This window comes from Podarcis pityusensis, assembly GCF_964106645.2.
Source record: "Podarcis pityusensis genome assembly, chromosome: 15".
NCBI classification, from domain to species: Eukaryota; Metazoa; Chordata; class Lepidosauria; order Squamata; family Lacertidae; genus Podarcis; species Podarcis pityusensis.
This window is the reverse complement of record NC_138040.1, coordinates 9,061,512-9,086,843: the sequence shown is the minus strand read 5'-3', so window position 1 is coordinate 9,086,843 and position 25,332 is coordinate 9,061,512. Positions and strand designations below refer to the sequence as shown.

Below are 25,332 nucleotides of genomic sequence, written 5' to 3'. Positions count from 1 at the left end.
AACCTAAGAAAAGCCTGCTGGATCAGGCCAGCGGCCTACTTGGTCCAGCATCCTGTTCTCACAGTGGCCAACCAAATACCTGTGGGAATCCTGCAACTAAGATCCAGCGCAAAAGCTCTCATGCCCTCTGTACTTTCCAGCAACTGGTATTCAGCAGCACTGCTGCCTCTGACTGTGGAGGCAGAGTACGGCCCTCTCCACCATTAATTTGTCTGATCCTCTTTCAAAGCTTCCTAGCTTGGTGGCCATCACTGCCCTCCAGTAGAAGCAAGTTCCATACTTTCAACTATGCACTGCATGAAGGAAGTGCTTTGTATGCTTCTTCCACTCCCAAGTGGAAGTGACTGGCTAAAAGGTCACCAGTGAGCTTCGTAGCCAACGGGATTTGAGCTCGCCTCTCTGAACCTAGTCATCTCAATCCATTGTAAGATGGGAGGGCACCACAAAATGCCAATTGCACAGAAAACTGATCTGCATTCTGCCCACATACACCCCTAAAAGAGTAAGCCCTTAGCAAGAGTGTCTGCATCTATCTTGGGGTGTCATGGTGCCTGACTACAGCTGCCAGGTTAGGAGCCTCACCTGTAGGCAATCTTCTTGCCACTGTTCACACACAGACTGCTTTGTAACTCTACAGGCCTCCTGTGCTTTCATCCACATTTAGCTGAGAACAAAAAACTGCTATCTAGACTATTTCTACAGTCCCGATTCAGCAAGGATAAAAGATACAGTGGTACCTTGGGTTGAAGAACAGCTTAGTTTATGAACAACTTGGATTAAGAACACTGCAAACCCGAAAGTAGGTGTTTTGGTTTGTGAACTTTGCCTTGGAAGCAGAACAGGTTTCGCTTCCTGTTGAGTGTGTTCCATTTGTAAATTTGAGTCCCCCGCTGCTATGGGAAAGCACACCTTAGTTTAAGAACGCTTTGGTTGAAGAATGGACTTCCAGAACAGATTAAGTTCGTAAACCAAGGAACCACTGTATTTAACTGGCTCAATTAAACCATGTGAAAACAACTATAGGCCACCTCCATGAGCTGGCCTAGCAAGCTTCTAAATGAGAATGGGATCTCCCCAACATACCCATCAATAGGACCAACCAGGGAGCCATTTCTTCATATAACCCAGATATCCCTTCTGCCTACCCATGAATTAACTAGTCTTAGCTGATTAGGAAAAGGGATATAGATGCCACATTAGCAGAACAGCTGCATGGGGAGTGGCACTCAGAATTCAACCCTGCCATCACCACCCCATTTCAAATTAGATCAAACTAGTAAAATTCCACCCACTCTAGATGACAAGCTTCTTTGGTGTCAGTCAATCAGAAGGAAAACAAGAAAAACTAGAAGATTTTAGAGGTCAGAGCTGTTAAAGGCTTACTGTGGGATAACCACTTGTGTGAAGCACAGAAAATCTGTTGTTTTTTCCAATGCTAGTTAACAAGGCTGCTATCGCCTATTGTGGAAAATTAAGGTCAACGACAGTAATGTAGGTAAAATCAGCTCAGTGGAAAGAGGTCGCCCTGCCAAAGAGTCAATACTAATTAGGTTAATAAAACTCTACTTGCCTACAGTTAACACAGTTGCTCATTTGGGTGTTAGATTTATTTAGGTCAAATTACATTTGTACAGCTTGAAATTAATTGATGTGGCTTCTCCCTCCCTGGTAACTTGAGGCGTTTTCTGCATTGGGTTGCTACCCATTGGGGGAGGGTGGGGTGGCGAGTCAACCCCAAATACGTGATAGTAAGCCGAAGAGTCCTGGGTGACACTGCAGCTTCCAAGCATTTGAAAACAAATTGGCTCCAATGAGTTTTGTTTGGGTAATTAAGTATTGCAGCAACAGGCTAAAAAACCAAAAAATCCACTGTTCCCACAAACAAGCTAACTGTCTTCCAGTAGGGACCTTCAGCCTCAAGCATTAATCTGGGCTGCCCACTTCCAAGTGGCAAGATGTACAGGGCATTCTGCAGTGCTGCTATCTAACCGTAACAAGATCTCAAGTTGCATTAATGCAGAAACTTGACATCCCATTTCCAACAGGCACTGACTAGATGCCGGCTAGAAGCTCCAGTACAGGGTCTGGAGGCAACACACAGCCACATGCCACTGTCCTTAATCATCCCTCTGAACATACTCCGTTCTGTGTCACCATCAAGAAGACCTCCAAGTATGACTGCTTTTAGATGCATCTCTAAGCCATGGTGGCCATTGCCCACTGAGACCAGCATGACAGAGACCAACAGGAGGTGGCGCCTGAGCCTGCTAGGCCTAGCTTTGCTCCCATTCTTGCGTTCTAGAAGGGGGCAACACCAGCTAAGGAGGAAGTTGAGAGGCAACAGCACCTCCAGGCCTGGTTGCAAGCAGGAAAGGGCCAGCTGAGGGTAGGCTGGTGGGGCAGTGCCCCATCTGCCCTTAGGTGCCAGCCTCTGCTGTCTCTGCCCGTGGCCCTCACCACGTTCTACGACAATGAATTCCACAAGCAGATTCTGACTGCAGGTGCCCCCCGCCGCAACTTAATTTTTCCTTGCTCTCCAACTCTTGCTTCAACTAGAGCTGAAGTTCTGGGGCTGGCTGGAGGCTGTGCAGGAAACCGGCTGATAATCTACCATGCAAGTCAGCTGTCAGGCGGGGAGGCTGGGCAGCCTAAAAAAAAGCCCCACGGTGCCTAAGGTCTCTCTGGGGCTTCCTCTGCCCTGACTGACGTCCGCTCCGGGCAGGGTCACCTCGTGAGCTGCGGGGACTCTCCCCCGCCATTTTCCGGTTCTATTTATTTCCTGGCGCTGCACATACATGTGGTTGTACACAAGTAGAACACACATTAGGTGGGGGGGGGCGCCTGTACTTAGGAAATGGAGGGCAACTGCCCCCTTTAGAGCTTCACAAGAGACAAATGTTGTGTAAGCTGGTTGCCCAGCTGTACCAGCCCACCCCTCCTTTTATCTGCTCTGCCCCACACCACTCACCCAACTTGCATTGTCACATGAAGCACTGCTTTCCTCCAGCTTGAAACCCAACATGATATTCTTTTGCCATCTGCTTTTAACTGCCTAATCAAGCACAATCTAAAAGCACATGATCTTTTCTGCACCTAGACAAACAAAAAGAACGAAACGCATTTAGTTTTATATGCATTTAATAGTTTACCAATTGGTACAATAAGATTTTTGTTTTAATATGCAGAAAACATGAATAAATTTTGTTTTACACAGTCTGAGAGCAACAAATCTTACTGTAAAACACAGAGCAGTATTATATACATTCCTTTACTGATTTTTTTTTTTATTTTAATTGTGTCAATATCTTCAGTTAACTCCTACAGTCTGGGGGTGAGGGGGGAAGCTTTCTCCAATGGCAATCTCTACACCGTTCTTATGGGGGGGGAGAGAAATAAAGATGCTTGTCGTCATGTCAGTGTTGGGATCAAACTTCTAAAAACGTGGAATATTTTGCTAATTCTCTTCATAAAGAACTTTGGACAGCTTGAAGGATATGCTTAGGACAAGAAAGTGGTTACTTACAGGGACACAGCAGAAAGAGAATAAAAAAGGCTGGTTAACATCCAGTCATGACTTGCCAATCTGGCTCAACCTTTTGCCCACCCTCTGCCCCCCTCCCCACAAAAAAAGAAAACCTCCCAAACAAGTTTCCCTATTTTATACACATCATTTCTGCCACTAATGGAGAGGTTTTGCAGTAGCTAGTACCCTGGGTATTTATTTATTTTTAAATATACACAGCCAGAGTGAGAATATGGAATAATTAAGTGGATTTTTTCTTTTTCTTTTTTCCTTCATTCAAATTCTGTTAAAATTTTGCACTCAAAACAATCCATGTCAGGATTATCAAGCCACTGCGGAGGAAAAACCCAACCCAAACCGTATCCTTTTAAATAGCTTTCATGGGGTGGGAAGATGGGATGAGGGACGGGCAGAGAAGTGAGGTGAGAGGAGAAGAGAAAGCTATTTAAGAATGATTTAAACAGGCAGTTCATTTCACATTAAAAAAAAGAGAGAGAGAGTTTAGAGGTAAATGGGAGAAGCAGCCAGGTGTCAACAGATTAGACCAGGGGTGGAGGGGTAGGGGTAGCTTGGTGAGGCGAGAGCCAAAGCTTTCAAAATACTACAGTGCTCCACAGCTTCTTGACAACTTGCTAGCAACTAGTATTTTCTGGGGGGGGTTTTAAAAAAATTGTGCCCTGGGCACTTCATTGGTCACACCACACACAAAAGCAGGACGGCTTTTAAATGAAAATGGTAAAGTGCAGGATGCTCCAAGTCATCAGCTCTCAGATTGTGTCCAAATCAAAAAAGAGGGGAGGGTGGATTTTGCACTTTCAAAAAAAAAAATGAATCTAGGATTTATTTATTTTTTCCTGGGCACATCTTAATAATCCATGCAGTTCTGGAATGTGTGTGTGTGTGTTGATATACGTGTCTAGGTATGTATTTGTGGCTTTGTTTCAAGAGACTGGACACTGAAACTGGTCTGTTTGGAAGCGTGGTGCTTGACCACTGCCCTTTCAGTTTTAAAAACAGAATGCCACTCTTTGTGTGACGGAACACACAGCAGTACACTCCTGAATACCTTCTGCTATATATATTTTTTAAAAATCCTCTTTCAATCCAAACCAGTAAACCTCAGCGCTTGAGACTCTTCACGGGAGAAAAAGAAAAGGCACAGGATTAAGATAGCCAGAGAGAAGCACAACAGACAACTCCTAGGGACAACTCCACCACACCACCAACTTCTCCCCTTTTCCATTTTCTTTTGTTTTAAAACCAGGGGTGTAACTGCTGGTGCAGTCTACAACCACTCATGGTAATGCGCCTATTATTGTAAACCGGCTAAATGGACGTGTAGCTTACAAGTTTAAAGTTACTCAACGCCAAGGAGGTTTCGTGACTACTAGAGGCTACAAAATGGTTCCTTTTTTATCCTAAAACCATGTATTATGTTCAAAGGAGTGAAGGGAATAGTGGTCAAGCTCCCGTGTTAATAGGTACCATAGTTTCACAGACTCTGTAAATGCAGAGTTTACCTTTAACCCTTAAAAAAGAAAAGAACCAGGATTTCTACACCTCAGCCAAGAATTACTTTACAATTGCTAACCGGCATTGCTATGACTGCCCCACTACAGATTCAGAAATTCTCAAAAAGGCAAAAACAGCAATGAATTTCCTGTCAAAAACAGCTTAAAAACGAGGGTAAGACTTCAAAATGTGAAAGATTCGGCTTGTGGGAAACTTGCTCACTAAAAAACTGCATTCTCCAGAAGACAGGACTTGCACCCTAACTTACTCCCCACCCTTTCAAGTCATTCACTGCCTTTGGTTTCCCAGCTCCCGTAAAAGAAGCCAAGCACCAAAAAATCCTCCTTGCGGGTGAACCAAAATGTGTGATTAAGCCTTATTTCTACTGACATGCAAGTAACCCTCCAAACAAGTGGGGGGTTTTGTTGCTTTTTTCTTTTAAGGGCCAGTTCTTTTAAAAGCCACAGAGCTAACAAAACAAAATACTTCACGTGTGTTAAAATTTGTCAGACCGACAGTTTGTCCAGACTGGTACGTGGATTTTTGGAGGGCTGGACTGAAGGGCTGGACTTAAAAATGCCTATAACAGAACGTGACCAATAAAAGGCTGATTGAATGATGCTTGCTCCTTGGAAAAAAGATGAATTGGGGGGCATTTCTTTCTTTTAGAGCTCTTCAAATTAAGGGGGCAGCTTCCAAACTGAAGCTGGCTTCAAAACTCTGTAACAAGAGCAGGCTTTTGCATGTCAGCAGGTGGATTTAACATGCGGTTGTAAGGTTATCTAGAAGCTTGCAAAGTACCTGCTAGCATAAGTGGTTCTCCTCCTCCTCTTTCTTTCTTTCTTTCTTTCTTTCTTTCTTTCTACAGTGCTTTTTTTGGAGCACTGCAAACTCTGCTCTCATGACCCATCACATCTGACCATCTTCTGGCTCCCTGTCCTGCTTTCAGACATTTTCGCTAACTGGAAAGGAGAGGGAATCACACCACTATTACCCTGTTTGCTGCACACTCACCAACTACCAGGGAAAGCAGGGGAGGAGAGAGGACACCCTCAGATATTGTGGACATCGCACAAGCCTGATAAACCACAACCAAAGCCAACAGAAAGCTGAACTGTCAGGAGTCAACTGGGAGATTGAGTCCAACTGTCCAGTTAAGAGCTACGTTCAAGCAAGACCGACAGACTCCCTAAGACACATTTTGCATGGAAAGCATTAAGCGCCAAGTGTTAGAATGCAATAGAACTCCAACAACCATTTCTTTTAAAAAAACAAAAATACACGTCACATCATACCAAGGTTTCTCTTCCTATATTGCAGCTTGTTAGTATCAGGATACTAACCTTTTTTTTTCTTTTTAAACGTGATAGGAAGCCAAAATAAAAATATATCCTATTGATTTGGCAAATATATCATGACGAGAAAAAAATGGAAGTTTTAATTAGTTTCCATTAATTACATAAGGTTCTAAGTTGCAGCCTTGTTTATCTAGTATCCTTAGATTTCTTAAGCACACTTAAGTGATGTTGTTACAGAGATACGTGTTTCTTGAAAGAGCCCTCCCCACCCCACCCAAAAAAGGAATCCGTATGAGAGTCACTAGTTATAGGCACCACCCAACAGAAGAGAACGGGTGTTCAGTTTATCCAGCACAGAATGGGATTTTGCTGCTGCTGCTGCTGCTGGTTTAAGTGCCCTTAATTCAACCAACCAGCTTCTGCCTTCGCAGGTCTGATGTGACCAATGCCAGCCCATGTCCTTAAACCTATGGTACTTCTAGACAACGTATGTAAATTTACAGTATACAATTTGGATTCACCATGCATGAATACTTTGTGTGTAACATTTAATAAGCTCAATCTACATCCAGAATAATTTACATGAAAGGACAATATTTATTTTAAACAGAGCTCAATGGGTAACCATGGTATCCGAGTGCATCCAGAGGGGGAGGGAAAGAGGGGGGTGGGCCAGGTGTGAATTCAATCAACGGCACTCCCACACTTTTACTGTTTGATCTACGCTGCCGGTAACCACAAAGGGCGCTGTCTTGTGGAAATCTGCAAGAGAGAGGGGGGCGGGGGAAGACAGGAAGTTACTAACAGCACCACAAAGGATAGGTCAATACTAGAGCTGAAAAATGTCCATGATGCTGGATCAGCCAAAAGATTTTAAAATTCAGTACATATACTGCGAGTGGCCATGGCAAATCTTTATTGTTTCCTACACTGTAGAGAGTTTATGCCTGAAGGGAACCTGCTAGGACTTGCTGGCTTTCATTGCTTTCCTTTAGCTTTTCATCCAAAACCTGTATTTTGAGGCAATGGAGAAACTGCCTCTGAGTGTCCTCTTGGATGAGGGTTGTATTAATTGAGGGTTCCAAAAACACACTTGCTCCTCCTCCCTAGGGAACCTGTGCACAGATCTGTGAAAGGAGGAGATACCCAGCTTCCCTTAACTACAGCCCCCATTATTTCCCCCCTCACAGGGACAGCCATGCCAGCAGACGATGCATACTATTAGTGTAAACTAGCAGTGCAGACATACCTTTACTCTGCCCTCCTCCTCCTAACATTTTTTTTAAAGAAGAAAAATGATGGTGCCACTGATGCAACACACCTTGAGTTACGTCAGCAAACCACTAGCTGACAGGCCCACGTCACAGATCATCCATCAGCCATCATTGGCAGTACAGTCAGCACAGCAAGTCAGGAATGGCTTGCCAATAAATGTAAAGCAGCTTGGCTTTTATGGGTCCTGTGAACTGGAGAGGTGGGGGCAGAGGAACAACCAGGTCTGAACAAAGGAAGAGGGAACAGGGAACCTCTCCCTCAAGGGGTATAAAGGAGTTTCACTCCTATTGAAGCCAGTTTCAATTTTCATTATGCCTGTACAAGCAACTAATTTTTCCACTTTTTCCTTTGCTTGAAAAAAAGGTTGCTGCACAGAAACAAACGAAACCCAACTGTCTTCACCAGCTTGGCAAAACACTACCAGCATATACTTTCCCTGTAACTTCCAACATGCCCCCTTCCCCTTTCTTCTTTTGTGAAGAGAGGGAGGCCAGACATTTTTCGTAGCATGGGGACTTTTAAGCCAATCTAACACAGGTATACTCTGACAGTCTATAGAGAGTATTTAATGCAGTGCAGTGTATCCCTTCTTAGCTGAAGAGTGGTGCCACTGGTTTGTGAGTCGGGCTCCAGGTAAAGACCAACCTACAGAGAAGACGTAGGTCTGTACTCAGCTGCGCTGTGCTGGAATAAGTGCACATACATACCCAACGAGGTAACAAAGTGTTCGTGCGCATTGAGAGTCTTCATGCATCTTTTGTTCTTGTAGTCCCAGACACGCAAGGTCTTGTCATCAGCACAGCTCAAAATAAATTTCCCCCCAGAATGGAACAGGACGCCACGTACCCAGTTATCATGGCCCACCTGTTGAGAGAGAAAAAATGGCACAAGGTCACAAGAGAGTACGTATTGTGTGCACACCTGAACATTCGCAACATGATTTGAAATCCAATGGTAAGATCATTCCACTACTTGCCCCAAACTAACTGCCTTGGAACTATAGGAAATTGAATTCCCCAGATGAGAACAAGGCCCTGTGATGGATTATTCCTTCAATCTGTACAGACTCTATTCATTCTAACTAGTCTGGCTGGATTCCTCAGAGACTGCTTTGAGGTCATCCAGGAAATATTGTCTCATCTACTCCCTTATGAAGCAACAGTATACAGGATTGCAGTCCGACAAGAGGGGGACACACAGGAACTTACAAGTGTCATAAGGCACATGCCAGTACTAATGTCCCACATCTTAATGGTCTTGTCTCTAGAGCCAGAAAGCAGGAAAGGCCCAGGCTTGCCACTCTTCTTAGTCTATAAAGGAAAGAGAAGGAAATTACAAAAATGAATACTCCAGGTGGTAGAAACGCAGACCCACCTTTGGAGTACCTGAGACCTAAAGCAAGCACAAAGAAAGTTGTGCTCCAGGTAAACAGGACTCAGAAGTCAATTAAACACTTTATGTTAATGAACACGGCAGCAACACTCACACACTTTTAAAACATAATTCTTTAGACTTTGCCAATGAACATAAAAAGTTGTTTATGTTCAATTACAATTAATGATCTATTTAAAGAGAAGCTTGTTTTTCTAACGCAACGATACTGCTGTCTGCATTTTTTTAAGCTTATAAATAGAGTTTAGCCACTCAAAGAAATCTTAGAACTAGAAGAAAGTTCCCTACGACTCACTAACGACATTGCCTGGGGTCACATGTGGTGCAGGGGAGAGAAATGTCCTCCAAGCACTAGGCATTCCTGCTGAATTTGGCCTCCACTGGCTGTTTTCTTCTCTCTTACTCCCTCCCTTCAGTATCCAGCCTGAAGAAGAGTTCTCGAAAATTTAAAGTCACTAACTGGTGCGACTATTTAGCCTATTACCATAAAAAGTTATTATGCTACTGTTTTGGACTGTTAAGTTTTACACTGAGGCCACATTTCTATGTCAAATTGTCATGCCCACTGCCAATTATTCTGTTCACCATTATTCTCCACTGAGGCTCACACCTCCTTCTTTCAAATACGTGTGTCTCCCCTTTCTCCTTTCACTCAAGACACCCACTAGAGCTGCTTAAGATACTCCCCCAAAATTCAACTGGGAAGTCTAAAAGAGAAGGGAACCAGGGACATCTGTCATATGATCTTTTGCTCTTTAAACAAAAGAAATAAACGTACAACTCCATAATCTATTGTTCACATTCAGCCAAAACGCATTAATCTCTCTTAAGAGTGTGGAATTCTTAAGTGTATGTCTCTCCCTTGTACATGCCTCCATTAATATCTAAGCCAGGATAGGCTCAGGTTAAAACGACTTCTTGAGCCTCACAACTCTCTTCACCTTCCATGCCTTTCTTGGGCAAACATTTCTGCAACGAGCCAGTAGAGGGCAGAGGAGAGAAAGTGAAGCAGCTAAGCAGTCAGCTGAGAGATATGACCTTAATCTCACACACACACACACACACACACACACGCCTTTTATTTTAAGTAAGTGAAAAAAGAGACCAGGTTCAAACTTGGCCACTGTTGAGTGATAGCATATGTCCACTGTGTTGCCCCAAATAATTCAGAAAAGAAACGTCACTTCTATAAAGGGAGATAGCCTATTTCAAGAGACCAAGTATGTAGGATTCTGACACGCTCTAGAAGAGCTCTAGAACACTGCACTGAGCAAGAAGGAGTAAGAGTCTAGCACACTTGGGGGGGAGGGATGCTCTTTAAAAAATGGGTTTTCAGTATGTAACCACACAAGTTTGCCCAAAGCCACCACCTCTTCCTTTTTGAGTTTTTTAAAAAAGGGACTTTGAGCTTTAGATCAGATGTTTATCTGAATCAAAGGGGTGGAATGGCTGTGGGAAACAGCACCAGCATGTGATGGAAATCCGAGGCAACAAGACAGCCACTACAAATCCCACATGTCCATGCATGCCTCAATGAAGAGTAAGAGGTTGAAATGTACCCTGGGGGGAGGGGAGGAGAGAGGAGAGGAAAGGAGAGGAGAGAGAAGCGCAATATAAGACTCCTTACCTCAGATCCCGTAGCTTCCGATATGGTGGAATAAGAGCTCTCTGGAGCCCAAGAGATGCACTCTACCACATGCTCATGTTCTCTGAGCTCAGCTTTGCACTCCTTTGTTGCTACCACCCAGACACGCACCGTCTGGTCATTAGAACTACTGGCAATCAGCGTGCCATCCTGGTTAGGCCGCACCATGCGGACCCATTCTCTATGCCCCGTGAAAGTCTTCACGCAGTAGCTGTTTGCAAGGAAAATAAACAAAAAGAAGACCGCTGTTGACAGAACACTACTATATAAAGCAAGAATTGAAGTATTGATGGTTTAGGGACAATGCTGGTGTTGGCAGCAGTTGTAAACAGAATGTTTTGATAAATGAAAGGTCTAAATTGAGTTGAGAAGACAGGGGGAAGTCTGGGCAAATGGACAAGAAGAAAACAGCAGCTAGAACAAGGGGCTGAGCAGAAGGTTAAACCAAAGGCTATTTGGATCATTTAAAGAATCCATTTCCAAAAGTTAATACAAAATATAAATCAGAAGGAGAAGTTGGGAGAATCCTCAACATTGAGGCAATCTTGAGACTCTTTTTAAAAATGAACATTAATTATGCCAGTTTTCTTCTTCCCTCATACTGTTCTTTCTCCTTCTTAGCATTTCTACACTGGTGACACACTAGTTTGTCATTCCTTCTCTCAGAGACCTAATAGGATTCCAAGAAGCACCAAGCCACAGGATCGAAGGGAGGTATAACTGTTTAAACTTGTACAGAAGATATTCCTTTGCTTGCCGTCTTCTCCACCTTTCTGCATGTTTTAAGAGCAACTGCACAGAGCCTTGCCTACATCAGGCTGTTCATCCATTCGTGGGCCCTATCCCACTAGTCACTAGCCTTCCAGATGTTGCGGACTACAATTCCCAACTGCTGGCCATTCTGGCTGGGGCTGATGGGAGATGAAGTACAACAAGAGCCCATGAGGTTCCCCATCCCATGCATTAGGGAGAATCTTCAAAAAGCAACCAGGCACTGTTTCTTCCATCACATGAACACATCTGCAAGATCTTACCCTGTTTGAACTTCCCACATTTTGATGGTTTTATCCCTCGAGGCAGAGACTATATGATCCCCATTGGGCATGATGGCTACTGAAGAAACATTATGATCATGACCTAGAAGAAAACAACACAACAAACACGCTCACATCAGGCTTCTGCTGTGACTGTGTTAGCTCACAATGTGTGTGAAGAGTACTCGATTCACACAAGCAACAATAATCCTGTATGGTAACCCTCAATATGCAAACCAGGGACCCAACTGAGAGAAATACAGGATGTCTACAGTGGTTGTCTGGCTATAAGAAGTGCGCTGCATGGTTTCCAAAAAAGAATCTTGTGAATCTAAGTTCTTCTTAAATGAACTTGAGCAAGAAACCAGGGCGCTTAGCCCACACCCAACACACACACCCCACACTGGCAGGCTGTAATGAGCAACATGAAATTATCATGGCTGCATTTCCCAGTTTCAAAGTCAGGCAAGGCAGGTGCATTAGATGTTCAGCACTTTTGCCGGCAAAAGAGAAAGTGATGCTGCAGCAGCAATGAAGGAGGAGTGTGCAGTACCGTGTGCTCCAGGCAAACAGGCATCAGGTGGTCATATATGAAATACTGAGAACACTCTGGTTGCCACATCTCAAAAATATATCATTGAGCTGGTAACAAAAGTTTGAAAGGGACAGGCAAAAAGGTGCAAAGGTGGAAACACCATTGCCCCCTTGCCCAAATCTTGCATGCATGCCAGAAGACCTAGGGAGGGTATCACACAGCTTTCATCTTTGTACTACAAAATCTTAGGAGAAGCTGGAAACAGCAACACTCTTCTTTAGAGGATTTCCTTGCTCCACCATTGCATGAAGAAACCCCTCCCCCAAGTTTTCCAAGCATGCAAAGCAGACAAGGGGCAAGTGACGCGGGGAAATCTATTTATCCTGTTGGCTTTTGGGGGCAAGCAGCTCTTTCACAGCGAGGCTTGATTTGTATTGCTCCAAAGCTCAGTGTGATGTAAGAAGCTTCTCTCAGATTCTAGAGAACTGGAATGGGAGGGGAGCTTGTGAAGATGTGCTCTCTCGCCAATGCTTCTCTGGGAAACAGCAACCATCTTCTCCCATGCTGGGTCCAGTGACACAGTACTCCTTTCCACAGGCCGTAAATGCAGTTATAGAGGCACATTCTGCTTATACAGGCTCTTTAAGGACACTCTTAGGCAGCAACAAGAAATGACCAGAACCGCTGCTTCTGCTATTTTTGCCTGGTAAGAAAGGCAGGCTGCTGCCTCCAGAAAGCTGAACAGAGCGGGGGGGGGGGGTGCGCATGAAGTAAAATTCACATTTGCAAAACTCTAGCCTATCCTAATTCACCCAATCCCTTTCAAGTCATATTTTCCCATTTCAAATGTTGAGTCCTTCCCATTGTTTTGAGCAGTTAACAATGCTTCAAACAAGCAAGCTATGGTCTGAACACAGAAGGCAGGCAGGTTTCAACTATGGAGCAAAAATTATGCCCTCCTTGGGAAATATCCAAGATTCTTATATAGCTGGCAACAGAATGAACCAAAATGTGATGCTTCCCATGGGAACTTCAGCTCTAACCATACTATACAGTAGAGCAAGATTGCCTCGTCTCATTTCCCAGCAAGCTAAGGAAATGGGCCCATATTAAAGCCTTACAGCTCCCACTTCGTCAAACTAGCAATAGGAAACACAAGCCTGTTAACATTTCAAGCACAGACTGCAAAATATACCCAGGATACTGACCAGGTAACAACCATCTTTTTATCTAATAACTCAAAATGCGAACATGGTGGGTCTGTGTTTTGACTATACCAATTTCAGATTGCAAGTGACAGCCCCCATGATTATCTTCTTTCATACAGAACAATTCTCTGCTGGAGAGTCAGAGAGACAGCTAAGCTAAAATCATTCTTTCCAACAACTAGCTTTACATGTGCAATAATTTTTACTGAGAGGAGAGCATTCGATCGTGTGATGCCCTCCCCTCCACATGTCTGCTGACTGAAGTGGTATAGTTCAGCCATGAGTTTACCACATCATACGTGTAAGGCAGGGGTGGGAAACCTCCAGCCCTCCCCCATTTGACCTGCAAAGCCAAAGCCATGCCTATCTGCCCTATACACCACCAGGTGTGGGGCGGGCACCATCAATCAGCTGATTAGCAGCATCTGCAAAGCACGCTGAAAGGGATTTCTCAGGACCCAACAATCAGCCGAGAAACCCCTTGCAAATCGCTATCTTGCGCTATCTTGCAGCATCCCTCCCAAACCCTGGTTTAAGAGTTCTGCATCCCCTTCCTAATTTCAGTTTCAAGAAAAGGGCAAGTCTGGACTGGTTTGATTTTAACTCACAATCCAAGTGTGGGATTCCTCAATTCCTTACCATGCATGGTTCTGATGCACTCAAAGCCCTGGAAATCCCATAGCTTAATTGTCATATCTGCAGAGCAGGAGGCCAATAACTTGCCGCTGTGGTCGAAGGAAATATCCTGCACTGAGTCTGTGTGGCCCTTCAGGGTTCGTTCAAAATCACCTGTCTCATAATCCCATACCTAGGAAGCAGATAAAGAAATTGGTGAACATCTGCCCTCACAAAATATATATATTTCTTCCATGCTCTCATTTGCATTCAAAGCAGCTGTCTGGCACTCTGTTCAACATTAATTCAAAATGGAAGAAAGAGATGGAGCAAGGGAAGAACCAATAACATTTTCAAAGGGTATACTGACTTTTCAAATGAATTAGACAATAAGCAGCACCTCTCCTTCTCTCTCCACCCAACCCATTTCCAAGATAAATCAATAAGCCAGAAGACAGCACATTTTGCTGCTCTTCCTGTTGCCTTAAACAAGAGCAGACTCCCTTTCTATGGGATGATGCACATGTTTTATTTGTGTAGACACATAAAACTCCTGCTTTCTATGAGACAAAAGCAATATTCAGACATACCAAGGTAGAATACTTTATTTCAAATTCTTGAATATCTGCCTTGCACACATTGGCAACTAAGAATAAAGCCAGAACAAAAAATGGGAGAAACCAGTCACCCAAATGGGTCAATGGATGCAGGGCAGGACACAAGTTTTTAAAATATTATTCCATTTGCCTTCACCCCAAGGTCCCAGCACTGGTCACAACAATTAAAACAGAGTTATTAAAAACAGTTTAAACAACTTAAAACTACAGAAATGAAGTGGGTCCTAAAAATATACATTCTCAAGTGTCAAAAGCCAGAGGTGTATCTTCAGCATTTGCCACAAACTATATAATGAAAATGCCAGACACATCTTTCTCAGTAGTGACTTCCACAACTTAGGGCCTGCCAAAGAAAATGCCCTCTGTTGGGCCATGCCCCCCTTTCTGAGGGATGTGGAACTACCAAGAGGGCTTCCTCTGCCAATCTTAGCAGCCAAGGGGGTCTGTAGGGAACGAGTCAGTCTTTAAAGCAGTATTCCCAATTGGTGTTCTGCAGACATTCATGTAACAAAAACTACCATAGAGATACCAAAATTTTCAAAAGTAGGGGCCTGGCTTTTGAAAAACAGGGGATCTGCAGTACTTAGCTAATTGGGAACCACTGCTTTAAAGTATCTGAGGCCTAAAGGGCCAAGCCATTTAAGGATCTGTCTTGTGATTACTCCATCCTCCACTGTTCACTAAGTCTCTTGTGACTCCAGAGCAAAAGGTGTGCTGGGGTTTGTTTTTGTTTTTCATGGGTCATGTATGAAAAACCCAATTGCTTCAGGTGATGTATTAAAACAATATATTATACGACACAGCCCTTAAGTATTAATATACTCACTACCAGTCTGGCCAGTGCCTCCTTGCTTGCCAGCCTCTCCCCACTAATTGTGCCAAAGATATTTGACTGTACCAATGCCAGCCCCAGCAACTCCTTCTATGCAGAGTAAAGGTGGCTAAGAGACAGAGAAGTTCAGGGAATGTGGGAAGAGTCCTCTGAGGGGAAAGGACCAGAGATGAATGTAAAAGGACATGGAAGCAGGGATGAAAGAAACTATGATAAGGTACAAGTTGAGTGGAAAAGGAGAATGGGGAAAGACATTACAGGAGCTGGGCTAAAATACTTATGAGAGGCATGTGGGGGTGGGAACAAAAAAATATAGAAGAAAAGCTGTCTCCAATTAAAGACACTAGATCAGGAAACACTGCCTGAAATAGGGAGGCTGAATCACAATGCCTCCAAGAACAAATGTCTGCAGTTAGCCTGAGGAAAGTTGAGCTATAGAACTCAACCTGCCACAAGGAAAATGCTGTGGCAAAGTATTTAGCTACTTCCAATGATGCATTAATATCAGAAGAAAGCTATACAAGTATTTGCCAGCTGATTGTGCCAAATTCTGCTTCCATCTGCCACACTTTTATAACTGGTTCTGCCCCTGGCACCCCAATTTTGACTGGCCTGAGTTTTTTAGCCATCCCAAGTGGGCCCCGGGTAGAAAGTATGAGGACCCTTGTTCTAAGCAAAAATTCTTCCACCAACAAAATATGGGCCCAGTACTCACCAAGGTGGCCAACCTGTGTTCTACCAGTTCACAGTGATTGAATGCCCCTCCATACAATAATCACCACCATTATCCCTGCATACAGAAAGCTAGCATGTCAGGGGGAAGCCTAGCCCTTTGTGGAGGGAATCCGTGTTGTGTATAGAAGAGCAATAGTTATGTCCCAAAGTGGAGCCTCAGAGCCAAGATAACAGGTTGACCACCTCACTGAGAATCAAGCTATAGTGAGCTTCAGGCTACAGCAAGCTTCTGCATGAATGAGTCCCAAAGACTGGAAACTACAATCAACATAGTCATCATGTGTTCTTGGTGTTCTTACTAAGGGCTACAGTACTACAGTACAATAAGTGGCACACGTGAAGAATCCTAAGCTGTTTAAGATTGTACATTATATTGTGCCCAGGAATGTGCCTGCAGCAAACAAACACAGGCTTCGCAGAATGGGTGAGAATAGTACATCAACCTATGCCAGCTTCAGGAGGCAAACCACCAAGCTGCGTATTAACTGAAGCTTCTACATTTCTATGGGTGACCACAAACACAGAATGCCATTTTGCAAAAAAGAAATTACTTGGGCCAACACAGTCCAAAAAGCACAATGGGAGCCATATCCCAATTCTGATCAGCTCACACCTCCTGTGTCAATAGCCTGCAGCAACCCCTTGAGGTGCACACTTCTGGAGAGCTGCAAGACAGACCGGGTTTATGAAGAGTCTTACCTTTATTGTGGCATCCTCTGAAGCAGAAACCATAACACTGAAAACTGGATGGAAAATTACTCTTGTGACAGGACTCCTGTGTCCACTCAACGCATACTTTTCTGGAGGACGAGGGATCCATTCTTTAGGGTCTCGCTTCTGACCAAGTGGCCCACCTGAAGTGAATTCTTCCTTAGCTTCATTTAGTTTGGATTCCAATTCCATAACCTAAATGGTTTTGGAGAGAGGGCAGGGAGAGGGGAGTGGAGAGAACAAACAAAAGTGTAAGACAAACAAAAGGTGATACCTGGTGTTCAACTTTGTGATATATCACCAGCTAAACATCATGATATACTGATATATCACAATGTCTGAAATAAGACCTTGCAAGTCCTGAAGGACCAACACACATTGACCATCACCAAATCTACAGCAGCCCTGGAACTGTGCTACACAGCTCTCAAATTATCTCCAAGTACAAGCTGTAACAGCTAAAAGGAATCGAACAAAACCTGAGAGCCACAGGAAAATATCTGCCTGGTTATCTTGAAATCAATCCAACCCTCCTTAGCTCATTTTAGCTTTGAGAAAATATGTTTGTCGTCATTTTTACTTTACCTGAACTTTGTTCCCTTAGATATGAGTGCAAGTCTACTGCTCTGTCATTCCTTCCTTATCAGCCAGAATTTTTCTCTTTCCTGCGTTTTGCATCAAATATCCTTGGTACGATTACCTTTAACAATGCTGCTTGTGTTTGTTTAAAGCAAAAACCTGCCAAGGCTTCAGCTGGATCCTATCTCCTACATACCTCATAGCCTTGAGACCAGTGGGCACATTTAGAGGAATTAGGAGACTAGAGCTGGGTGATATCTGGTGTTCAACTTTGTGATATATCACCAGCTAAACATCATGATATACTGATATATCACAATGTCTGAAATAAGAATGGAGCTAAGCGGAGGCATTGGCTGACTTCACGGTTTTTCACACATTGTGATTCTTGCAGAGCACACACAGACATAAATCATGATTTGCAATACATTGTCAGGTCAAAAATTATAAAACCAGTTATCATAGTATGGACTTCCAACCGGATAGGTTGTTTTGCATACTTCTTTTAAAAGCACTGCAGCAGTGTTGCCAGCAATATACCGACTGAGGCTTGTACTTACCTTCTTTTGTAATCTTATAACTGATGTCCATTTCTTTTCCAAGAGTCCAGCATACTTCTTATCTAACTCTTCATTCTGAAGATCAAGAGAATTGTTGTGAACACATAAATTGTAGGACTGGAATGGACCCTCATGGTCATCTAGCCCAACCCCCCTGCAATGCCATCAGTCCTGCTTAGCAGCATTTTCTCCCAAAATTAAGAACATCAAACAGAGCAATATTTTGCCAGCTATATATATATAAATATATATATATATATATATATATATATATATATATATATATATGAATGAATAGCATTTTCTTAGAAATTGAAGGCATGGAGTTGTGTATCAAGAAACCCTACAAACATTTGCATATAGCTGGATGCAAACATGTATGAAGCCAGAGATAAAACACATCCAGATTAAAAGCCAAAGGAACTAGCTATTTAGGGGGAAAAGCTCCTCCCATCTGCTTTCACAAGTGCTTCTGTGCTTTGGGGGGGGGTCTCTCCCCCCCCCCTTTGGACCATGTGAATTGTTTAATGTGGCTGCAACAAACTGCCACCTTCGTAAGTGTGGTGGTTTAATGGGAATGATGGGTTGATACACATTTTCCAGAACCGTCTAACTTCATCGTCCCACAAGTGGCCAAGCAGATGTCTTTGGGAAGGAACAAGCAGGGAATGAAAGCAATAATCCTCCATGTTTTGTTGCTTCCCTGCAATCAGTATTCTGTGGCACAGTGCCAGTAAATGTACAGGTTCTGTTTTGTTACTGTGCCTAATAAGCTCATCTTCCTCCATGAATTTGTCTGATCCCCTAAGCTTGGGTCCGTCTTGTGGCAGCCAGTGCCATGCTCACACACATTCTGTCAATTACTCTGCCAGGAAGCCACTGCTGTAATCATTAGTGGATGACCTGGATGAACAGGTTTGTGTTAAGAGGCACAATCCTCAGGATATGCATGATCCAACATCAACCAAGAGCACAAAGCAGACACAAGCACTGAACTATCCGGTGAAGCATCCTGAGCAAGTTTCCCTCCTTACATTATTTCTTCAGGGAAATAACTTATTGCTTACAGGAAGTTCTCAGAGTTTATGAAAACCAAAAAATCACACCCTCCTCTCTGGTCTGCCACCATTCTGATTATCTGTGGATTCAGGGTGTTCAACAAAGGCATGGCCAGAAACCACAGCCCAGCTTAGAAATGAATGTCAAAGGGAGTGGCTCTGGTTAAAGTGCTGCAGCTCCCCCACAATTACAAAAATAATAATAATAATTATTATTATTATTATTATTATTATTATTATACTTAAACAAGCTGTGTGCCCTATAAATTAAGGGAAGAGGTTAATCTCAAAAATCAAAGGAAGTGCAAACAGATGCTATATGCAATGTTGAAGTTCTGGGGTCTCAGAGAGTCCAGCAATACTGGAGATTGTAAAAGGCAGGAGAATAGCAGAACGTCAGAACTGGTAATTGGATTATCTTCTTGGTTAAGAGGTCTCAGTGGAGGCATTACCACCCTCTGTGCTTGGGGGAATTTGGGGTTATTTGTGGAACTAATTTGTGCTGGAGCCAAATGTAGCCCCTGCAGCAGTTGCACGGATAAGATTCCAATTCACTGGTGCTTGGGTTTTGGGGTCTTTTAGTTCATTAAGAGCTCTGCCTAATTCATACTCCCACAGCTTCACTACACAGCTCTCTCCTAAGGAAGTGAAACACATCTCCCTAATGACTGCTGTATAACAAGGCTGCTTAGCATATCCAGGTCCTCCTTCTTACCTTTTGGGGGAAAGAGTTTTTAATGAGGTTGATGGGTATGCCAGCACTCCTTTCATCAAGCCCCATTTTCAATTACACGTACAATGAGATTACAACCAGGACTTTATTTGAATGAGATTTGGGGAAATGAAATGTAGGGCCTCAAGTGGGTACTTTGGTTAAGGCAGACAAAATTCTGCGCTTTTACAGCATGATTGGTAGGCCTAAAGGGTACTTAGGAGATTAGCATATATTTAAATGGTTCAGAGTCAGAGTCGCTTATATGATCTGAAGAAATAGCACAGTATTTATAGATCACACCAAGATAGCTATTCCTCCTTCAAAACCTACAAAGTAAAAGCTGAATTAGGAGTTTCAATTATTTCAAAAAGAGTTGGGTCAAATGCCTTAAGGCTGGTAGACATACACTTCCGTTACAAAGAAAGCCTAAACTCCACCACTTAACATTTTAGTAGTATAAACTGCATGCTTGTTGTTGTAGGGAGCATGGAACACAGAAGCAGCACTGCTGTTTCTACCAAAAGCCTGTATTATTCAAATAAGGTCAGCAGGATAAAACATGGAAGAGGAAGACAGGAAAGTACAGATGAGGTGAGGATAAACTGGTGGCAAATGACACATTACTAGCAAGGCCATGGCAGTCCAGGCAAGGCTTTGCAAGAAGCAGAATCAAGTAAGTGCTAAACAACACTGTCTCACAAGAAATGTGCTTAAAGGCACACCTAAATATTATACCAAGATGGAATTGTTTAGAAATCCTAAATAATCTGAAAACAAGAACTGCAGATGTTATAAAAACTTCTGTTAGAAAGAGCATTCCTATATGGGACTGCTCTTGCATTTCCCACAGTCCTTTGGTAAGGTTTCTATGTCTATGTGATATTTTGGCTGGTATGTGATGAAATATGGCTAGAGTTGCCACTGAAGAAATTTATAGTACCCATTTTAAGGTAAAGGTAAAGGTACCCCTGCCCGTACGGGCCAGTCTTGACAGACTCTAGGGTTGTGCGCTCATCTCACTCTAGAGGCCGGGAGCCAGCGCTGTCCGCAGACACTTCCGGGTCACGTGGCCAGCGTGACGAAGCTGCTCCGGCGAACCGGCACCAGAGCAGCACACGGAAACACCGTTTACCTTCCCGCTAGAAAGCGGTACCTATTTATCTACTTGCACTTAAGGGTGCTTTCGAACTGCTAGGTGGGCAGGAGCTGGGACCGAACGATGGGAGCTCACCCCGCCGCGGGGATTCGAACCGCCGACCATGCGATCGGCAAGTCCTAGGCGCTGAGGTTTTACCCATTTTAACCTCTCCCAAATCTGAGTTTTAAGTAAATAGTTGGATCCTTTAGTTTTTGCTGCAAGTGTAAAACATGTTGATTTCAAAATGTATTGTATACGTTACGCATAGCTAGAACTATTCCAGAGGAATTCCCCATTAAAGGTGATCAACCAAGGTGATCCTCGGGTCCAGTATTGGACCACTTCAACCGGATATCCCCAGCCGATGTGGACAGACTCCTCCGAGCTGGAAAGCCCACCACCTGTCCTCTCGACCCATGCCCGTTTTGGCTGATTAGAGCGTGTCCAGACGAGGTGTGGGCCCTCCTGGGGGATATCATCAATTTGTCCCTTGGCACGGGGACATTCCCAGGGGAACTGAAGGAGGCAGTGGTGCGCCCGCTCTTAAAGAAAACATCATTAGATCCTTTAGATCTATCCAATTACCGCCCGGTTTCGAATCTTCCATTCCTGGGTAAGGTGATTGAGAGAGCGGTTGCTGAACAGCTTGGTGGGTTTCTGGATGAAACATCGGCTCTGGATCCATTCCAGTCCGGCTTCCGCGCTGGTCATGGGACCGAGATGGCTCTGATTGCCCTAACAGATGATCTTTGTAGACAGCTGGATCGAGGTGGGTCGGGGCTGCTGATTCTTCTAGATCTGTCAGCAGCTTTCGACATGGTCGATCACGAACTCCTGGACCACCGCCTTGCCGACGTGGGGATCCAGGGCACAGTCCTTCAATGGCTGCGCTCGTTTCTCTCTGGTCGGGGACAGAGCGTGGCGCTTGGGGGGGAATTGTCATCGCCCCACTCCTTGGTGTGTGGAGTACCTCAGGGTGCGATACTCTCCCCGATGCTTTTCAACATCTTTATGCGCCCCCTCGCCCAGCTTGTCCGGAGTTTTGGGCTGGGTTGCCATCAGTATGCTGATGACACCCAACTCTATCTGTTGATGGATGGCCATCCTGACTCGGCCCCAGACACACTGACCAGATGTTTGGAAGCTGTGGCTGGATGGTTACGTGGGAGCCGGTTGAAGCCAAATCCTTCGAAGACAGAGGTCCTGTGGCTGGGACGGGACGACATGGGATTTGGGGGGCAACTCCCATCTCTTGCGGGGGCGCAATTAGTGCCAGCACCGTCCATTAAGAGTTTGGATGTAATCTTCGACACCTCCCTTTCCATGGAGGTGTAGATTGCAGCTACAACAAAGGCGGCATTTTTCCATCTCCGCCAAGCTAAGCAGTTGGCTCCTTACCTCTCTCGCCCTGACCTAGCCACTGTGATCCACGCGACGGTCACCTCCAGACTGGATTATTGTAACTCGCTCTACGTGGGGCTGCCCTTGAGACTGACCCAGAAACTCCAGCGGGTGCAGAATGCTGCAGCGAGACTCCTTACGGGGTCTTCGCTGCAAGATCACATTCACCCAGTGCTATACCAGCTGCACTGGCTCCCGGTGGAGTACAGGATCAGGTTTAAGGTGCTGGTTTTAACCTTTAAAGCCCTATACGGCCTAGGACCCTCGTACCTACGGGACCGCCTCTCCTGGTATGCCCCACAGAGAAACTTACGGTCTTCAAATAAAAACATCTTGAAGGTCCCAGGCCACAGAGAAGTTAGGCTGGCCTCAACTAGAGCCAGGGCTTTTTCGGCCGTGGCTCCGATCTGGTGGAACACTCTGTCACAAGAGACCAGGGCCCTGCGGGACTTGACATCTTTCCGCAGGGCCTGCAAGACAGAGCTGTTCCACCAGGCCTTTGGCCAGGGCACAGCCTGACTCCCTCCCTCGGCAATCTTCGCGGAGCTCTGGGCCAATGGTTGCCAGTGGCTTGAATTAATTAATTTTATAATGAATGGTTTTAGAGTGTTGTTTGTGCTGTACTTTTGTACTGTTTTATTGTTGTTAGCCGCCCTGAGCCCGGCTTCGGCTGGGGAGGGCGGGATATAAATAAAATTTATTATTATTATTATTATTATTATTGAATGGGTTTTCTTTTAATGAGGTGGGCCATGTGAAGTTAATGTGATAGGATAGATATCCTTCATGCTTTTTAGTTTCAAGGACAATGTGACATGGTGCAAAGGTTTATAGACATGTGAACATTGTAAGAGCTTGTTTGTTCAGGCAATGTCCCACCTAGTCCTGCATCCTATTCTCAGTGACCAACCAGATGCCTGTGGAAAGCATGCAAGCAGGACCTGAGCACAACAGCACTCTGCCCACCTGTGATTCCCAGCAACTGGAATTCAGAGGCAACAGTGTCTGACAGTGTAGGTGGAACATGGCCATTGTGGCTAGTACTGAATATCTTGGTCCATTTACCTTGCATTCTCAATGTACAGACCTCAAGTAAAGATACGTGGAAAATTAACAATTCCACAAACTTGGTTAACTTAACAGTCACTGATAGTAGAAGCTTAAGTAACCATTCAGGTTAATTGCAGAGATTTGTGAGCATTCCATTCCATTACCTCTATTTGGAAAGTTACTGCATATATGACAGAAAGGTTAATTGGGAGCATCACACAAGGAATACGAAGTCTGTACTCACCACATCAAGCTCTGCTTCCTTTTTAAAAACAGAGTATGCTTCTTCATAGCCATTAGAACGAAGGTAATCTGCTATCGCTCGATTTCTAAATGAAGTGAGATTTAGGTCTTTAATTAATATTCTTTTTATAATTAATTCTGTAGAAATTTCTCTCCCCCTCCCATCCACACAGCTATGTACCCAAACATGCTTGACTGCAACAAGTAAAAGAACAAGTAAAAGAATACCTCCTTCCCTTTTTCTTTGAACTAATGGCTAGTTCTCTTTTGGATATTGTGCACAATGGTTTACTGAACTTTCTGGTGGTCCTTATAACTTCCCTCCATACTCATTGTAGTATAAAAAAAGGTTCTTCACGTGCTGTAGGATAATAGTTATCTACTGCCAGGAGACTTATTGGGAAAAGCATTCGTGTTGTTTTGCCTTAACTTCTCAGATGCTTTAGAGACCATGGTATAATTCTGGACCACCTAATAGGAATGGGGAAATTTGCTGCGGTTCCCTTGTGGTTAGGTGAGTTTTCTACTGTTGTGCCAGGGGAGATAGAACATCCTCTTCTGACCAATGCAAATAATCCCAGGGGCTTTTCCTATTACTCAAATATCTAGACGTTGCTAACTGGAGGTGGTTGTCCAAGGATCTGGAGTTTACCATCATCAGTGTGCTGATGAAATTCAATTATGCTTCTCCTTTTTCTTAAATCCCACTGCGGCAGTGGAAACCCTGAATCATTGCTTGGAACCAGTAATGAGCTGGCTGAGAAACAATAAACTGAAACTCAACCCAGGTGTGACAGAAGTGGTGGGGAGTGTAGGATTTTTTGATCAAGTAATTAGTGAACAGGACCTGGACAGTGTCATATGCATCCTTGAACTGCTGATCCACAGAATGGGGCTTCTCTAGGATTCCTAAGAGGTGGCTGTGGCCCAGAGTGCCTTCTTCTTCACAAAGTGTGCCAGCTGTACCCTTGCCTTGGTAAGAGATACCTGCCCTATCACTCTAATGCACTCTGTGCAAATCTGCATTTGAAGAGAATTCAAAAGCTTCAACAGGTCAAAAATGCCAGCATCTGTATTTGTAACTGGTACAACTCTACAAGGACCACACAACACACTAAGAGATCTATATTGGTTACCTGTTTCCATCTTCAATTTTAAGTGCTGGTTTTGACCCTTAAAGTCTTACTTAAGCAACATTCCCTCCCATATCTGAAGCAACATTCCCTCCCATATCTTTTATATCTTTTCTTTTTTTGTCTCATCATCAAACCTTTTATTGGCATCACATACAAACATCCATAGTAAATCAATACAGAATTACCACCTCCCCTTCATTTGTCAAATGAAAAGAGGCAAAAAAATCTAACATTACATCTCTAGGTCTCCAGGGAGATCAGGCGTCTGCAATGTGTTTCTGCGACAAAAAACCAAATAAAGATATTTAGCCACTAATTTGGTGAGCTCCTGATCATTCCCCAGTAATAGAAAATGTATGACCTCCAACTCTGGTTTCCATTTGGGGATGCAGAGTTGATCTAGAAACTGCTGGCGGAGATCAGCATATAGTTTACATTTAAGAACCATGTGAGTAAGAGTTTCCATCAGGTGATCCTCACATGGGCAAATTCTTTCTTCTTCCACCATTCCTGAGAACCT

The 25,332-nt window shown here is 44.0% G+C and overlaps 1 protein-coding gene across 1 annotated transcript in view; it reads right to left on the bottom strand.

The window, feature by feature from the left end:
- Positions 1-3,120: 3,120 nt before the first annotated feature.
- PAFAH1B1 (platelet activating factor acetylhydrolase 1b regulatory subunit 1) overlaps positions 3,121-25,332 on the bottom strand; it is a 55,904-nt gene continuing 33,692 nt past the window's right edge. Inside the window, exons 3-11 of the mRNA XM_080983137.1 lie at positions 23,678-23,762; positions 18,072-18,146; positions 16,921-17,127; positions 14,062-14,230; positions 11,680-11,782; positions 10,628-10,856; positions 8,817-8,918; positions 8,316-8,472; positions 3,121-7,095 (exon numbers count right to left, since the gene is read on the bottom strand). Coding sequence (XP_080839263.1) covers positions 7,022-7,095; positions 8,316-8,472; positions 8,817-8,918; positions 10,628-10,856; positions 11,680-11,782; positions 14,062-14,230; positions 16,921-17,127; positions 18,072-18,146; positions 23,678-23,762 — 1,201 coding nt within the window. The 3' untranslated portion in view covers positions 3,121-7,021. The remainder of the gene's footprint in view (positions 7,096-8,315; positions 8,473-8,816; positions 8,919-10,627; positions 10,857-11,679; positions 11,783-14,061; positions 14,231-16,920; positions 17,128-18,071; positions 18,147-23,677; positions 23,763-25,332) is intronic.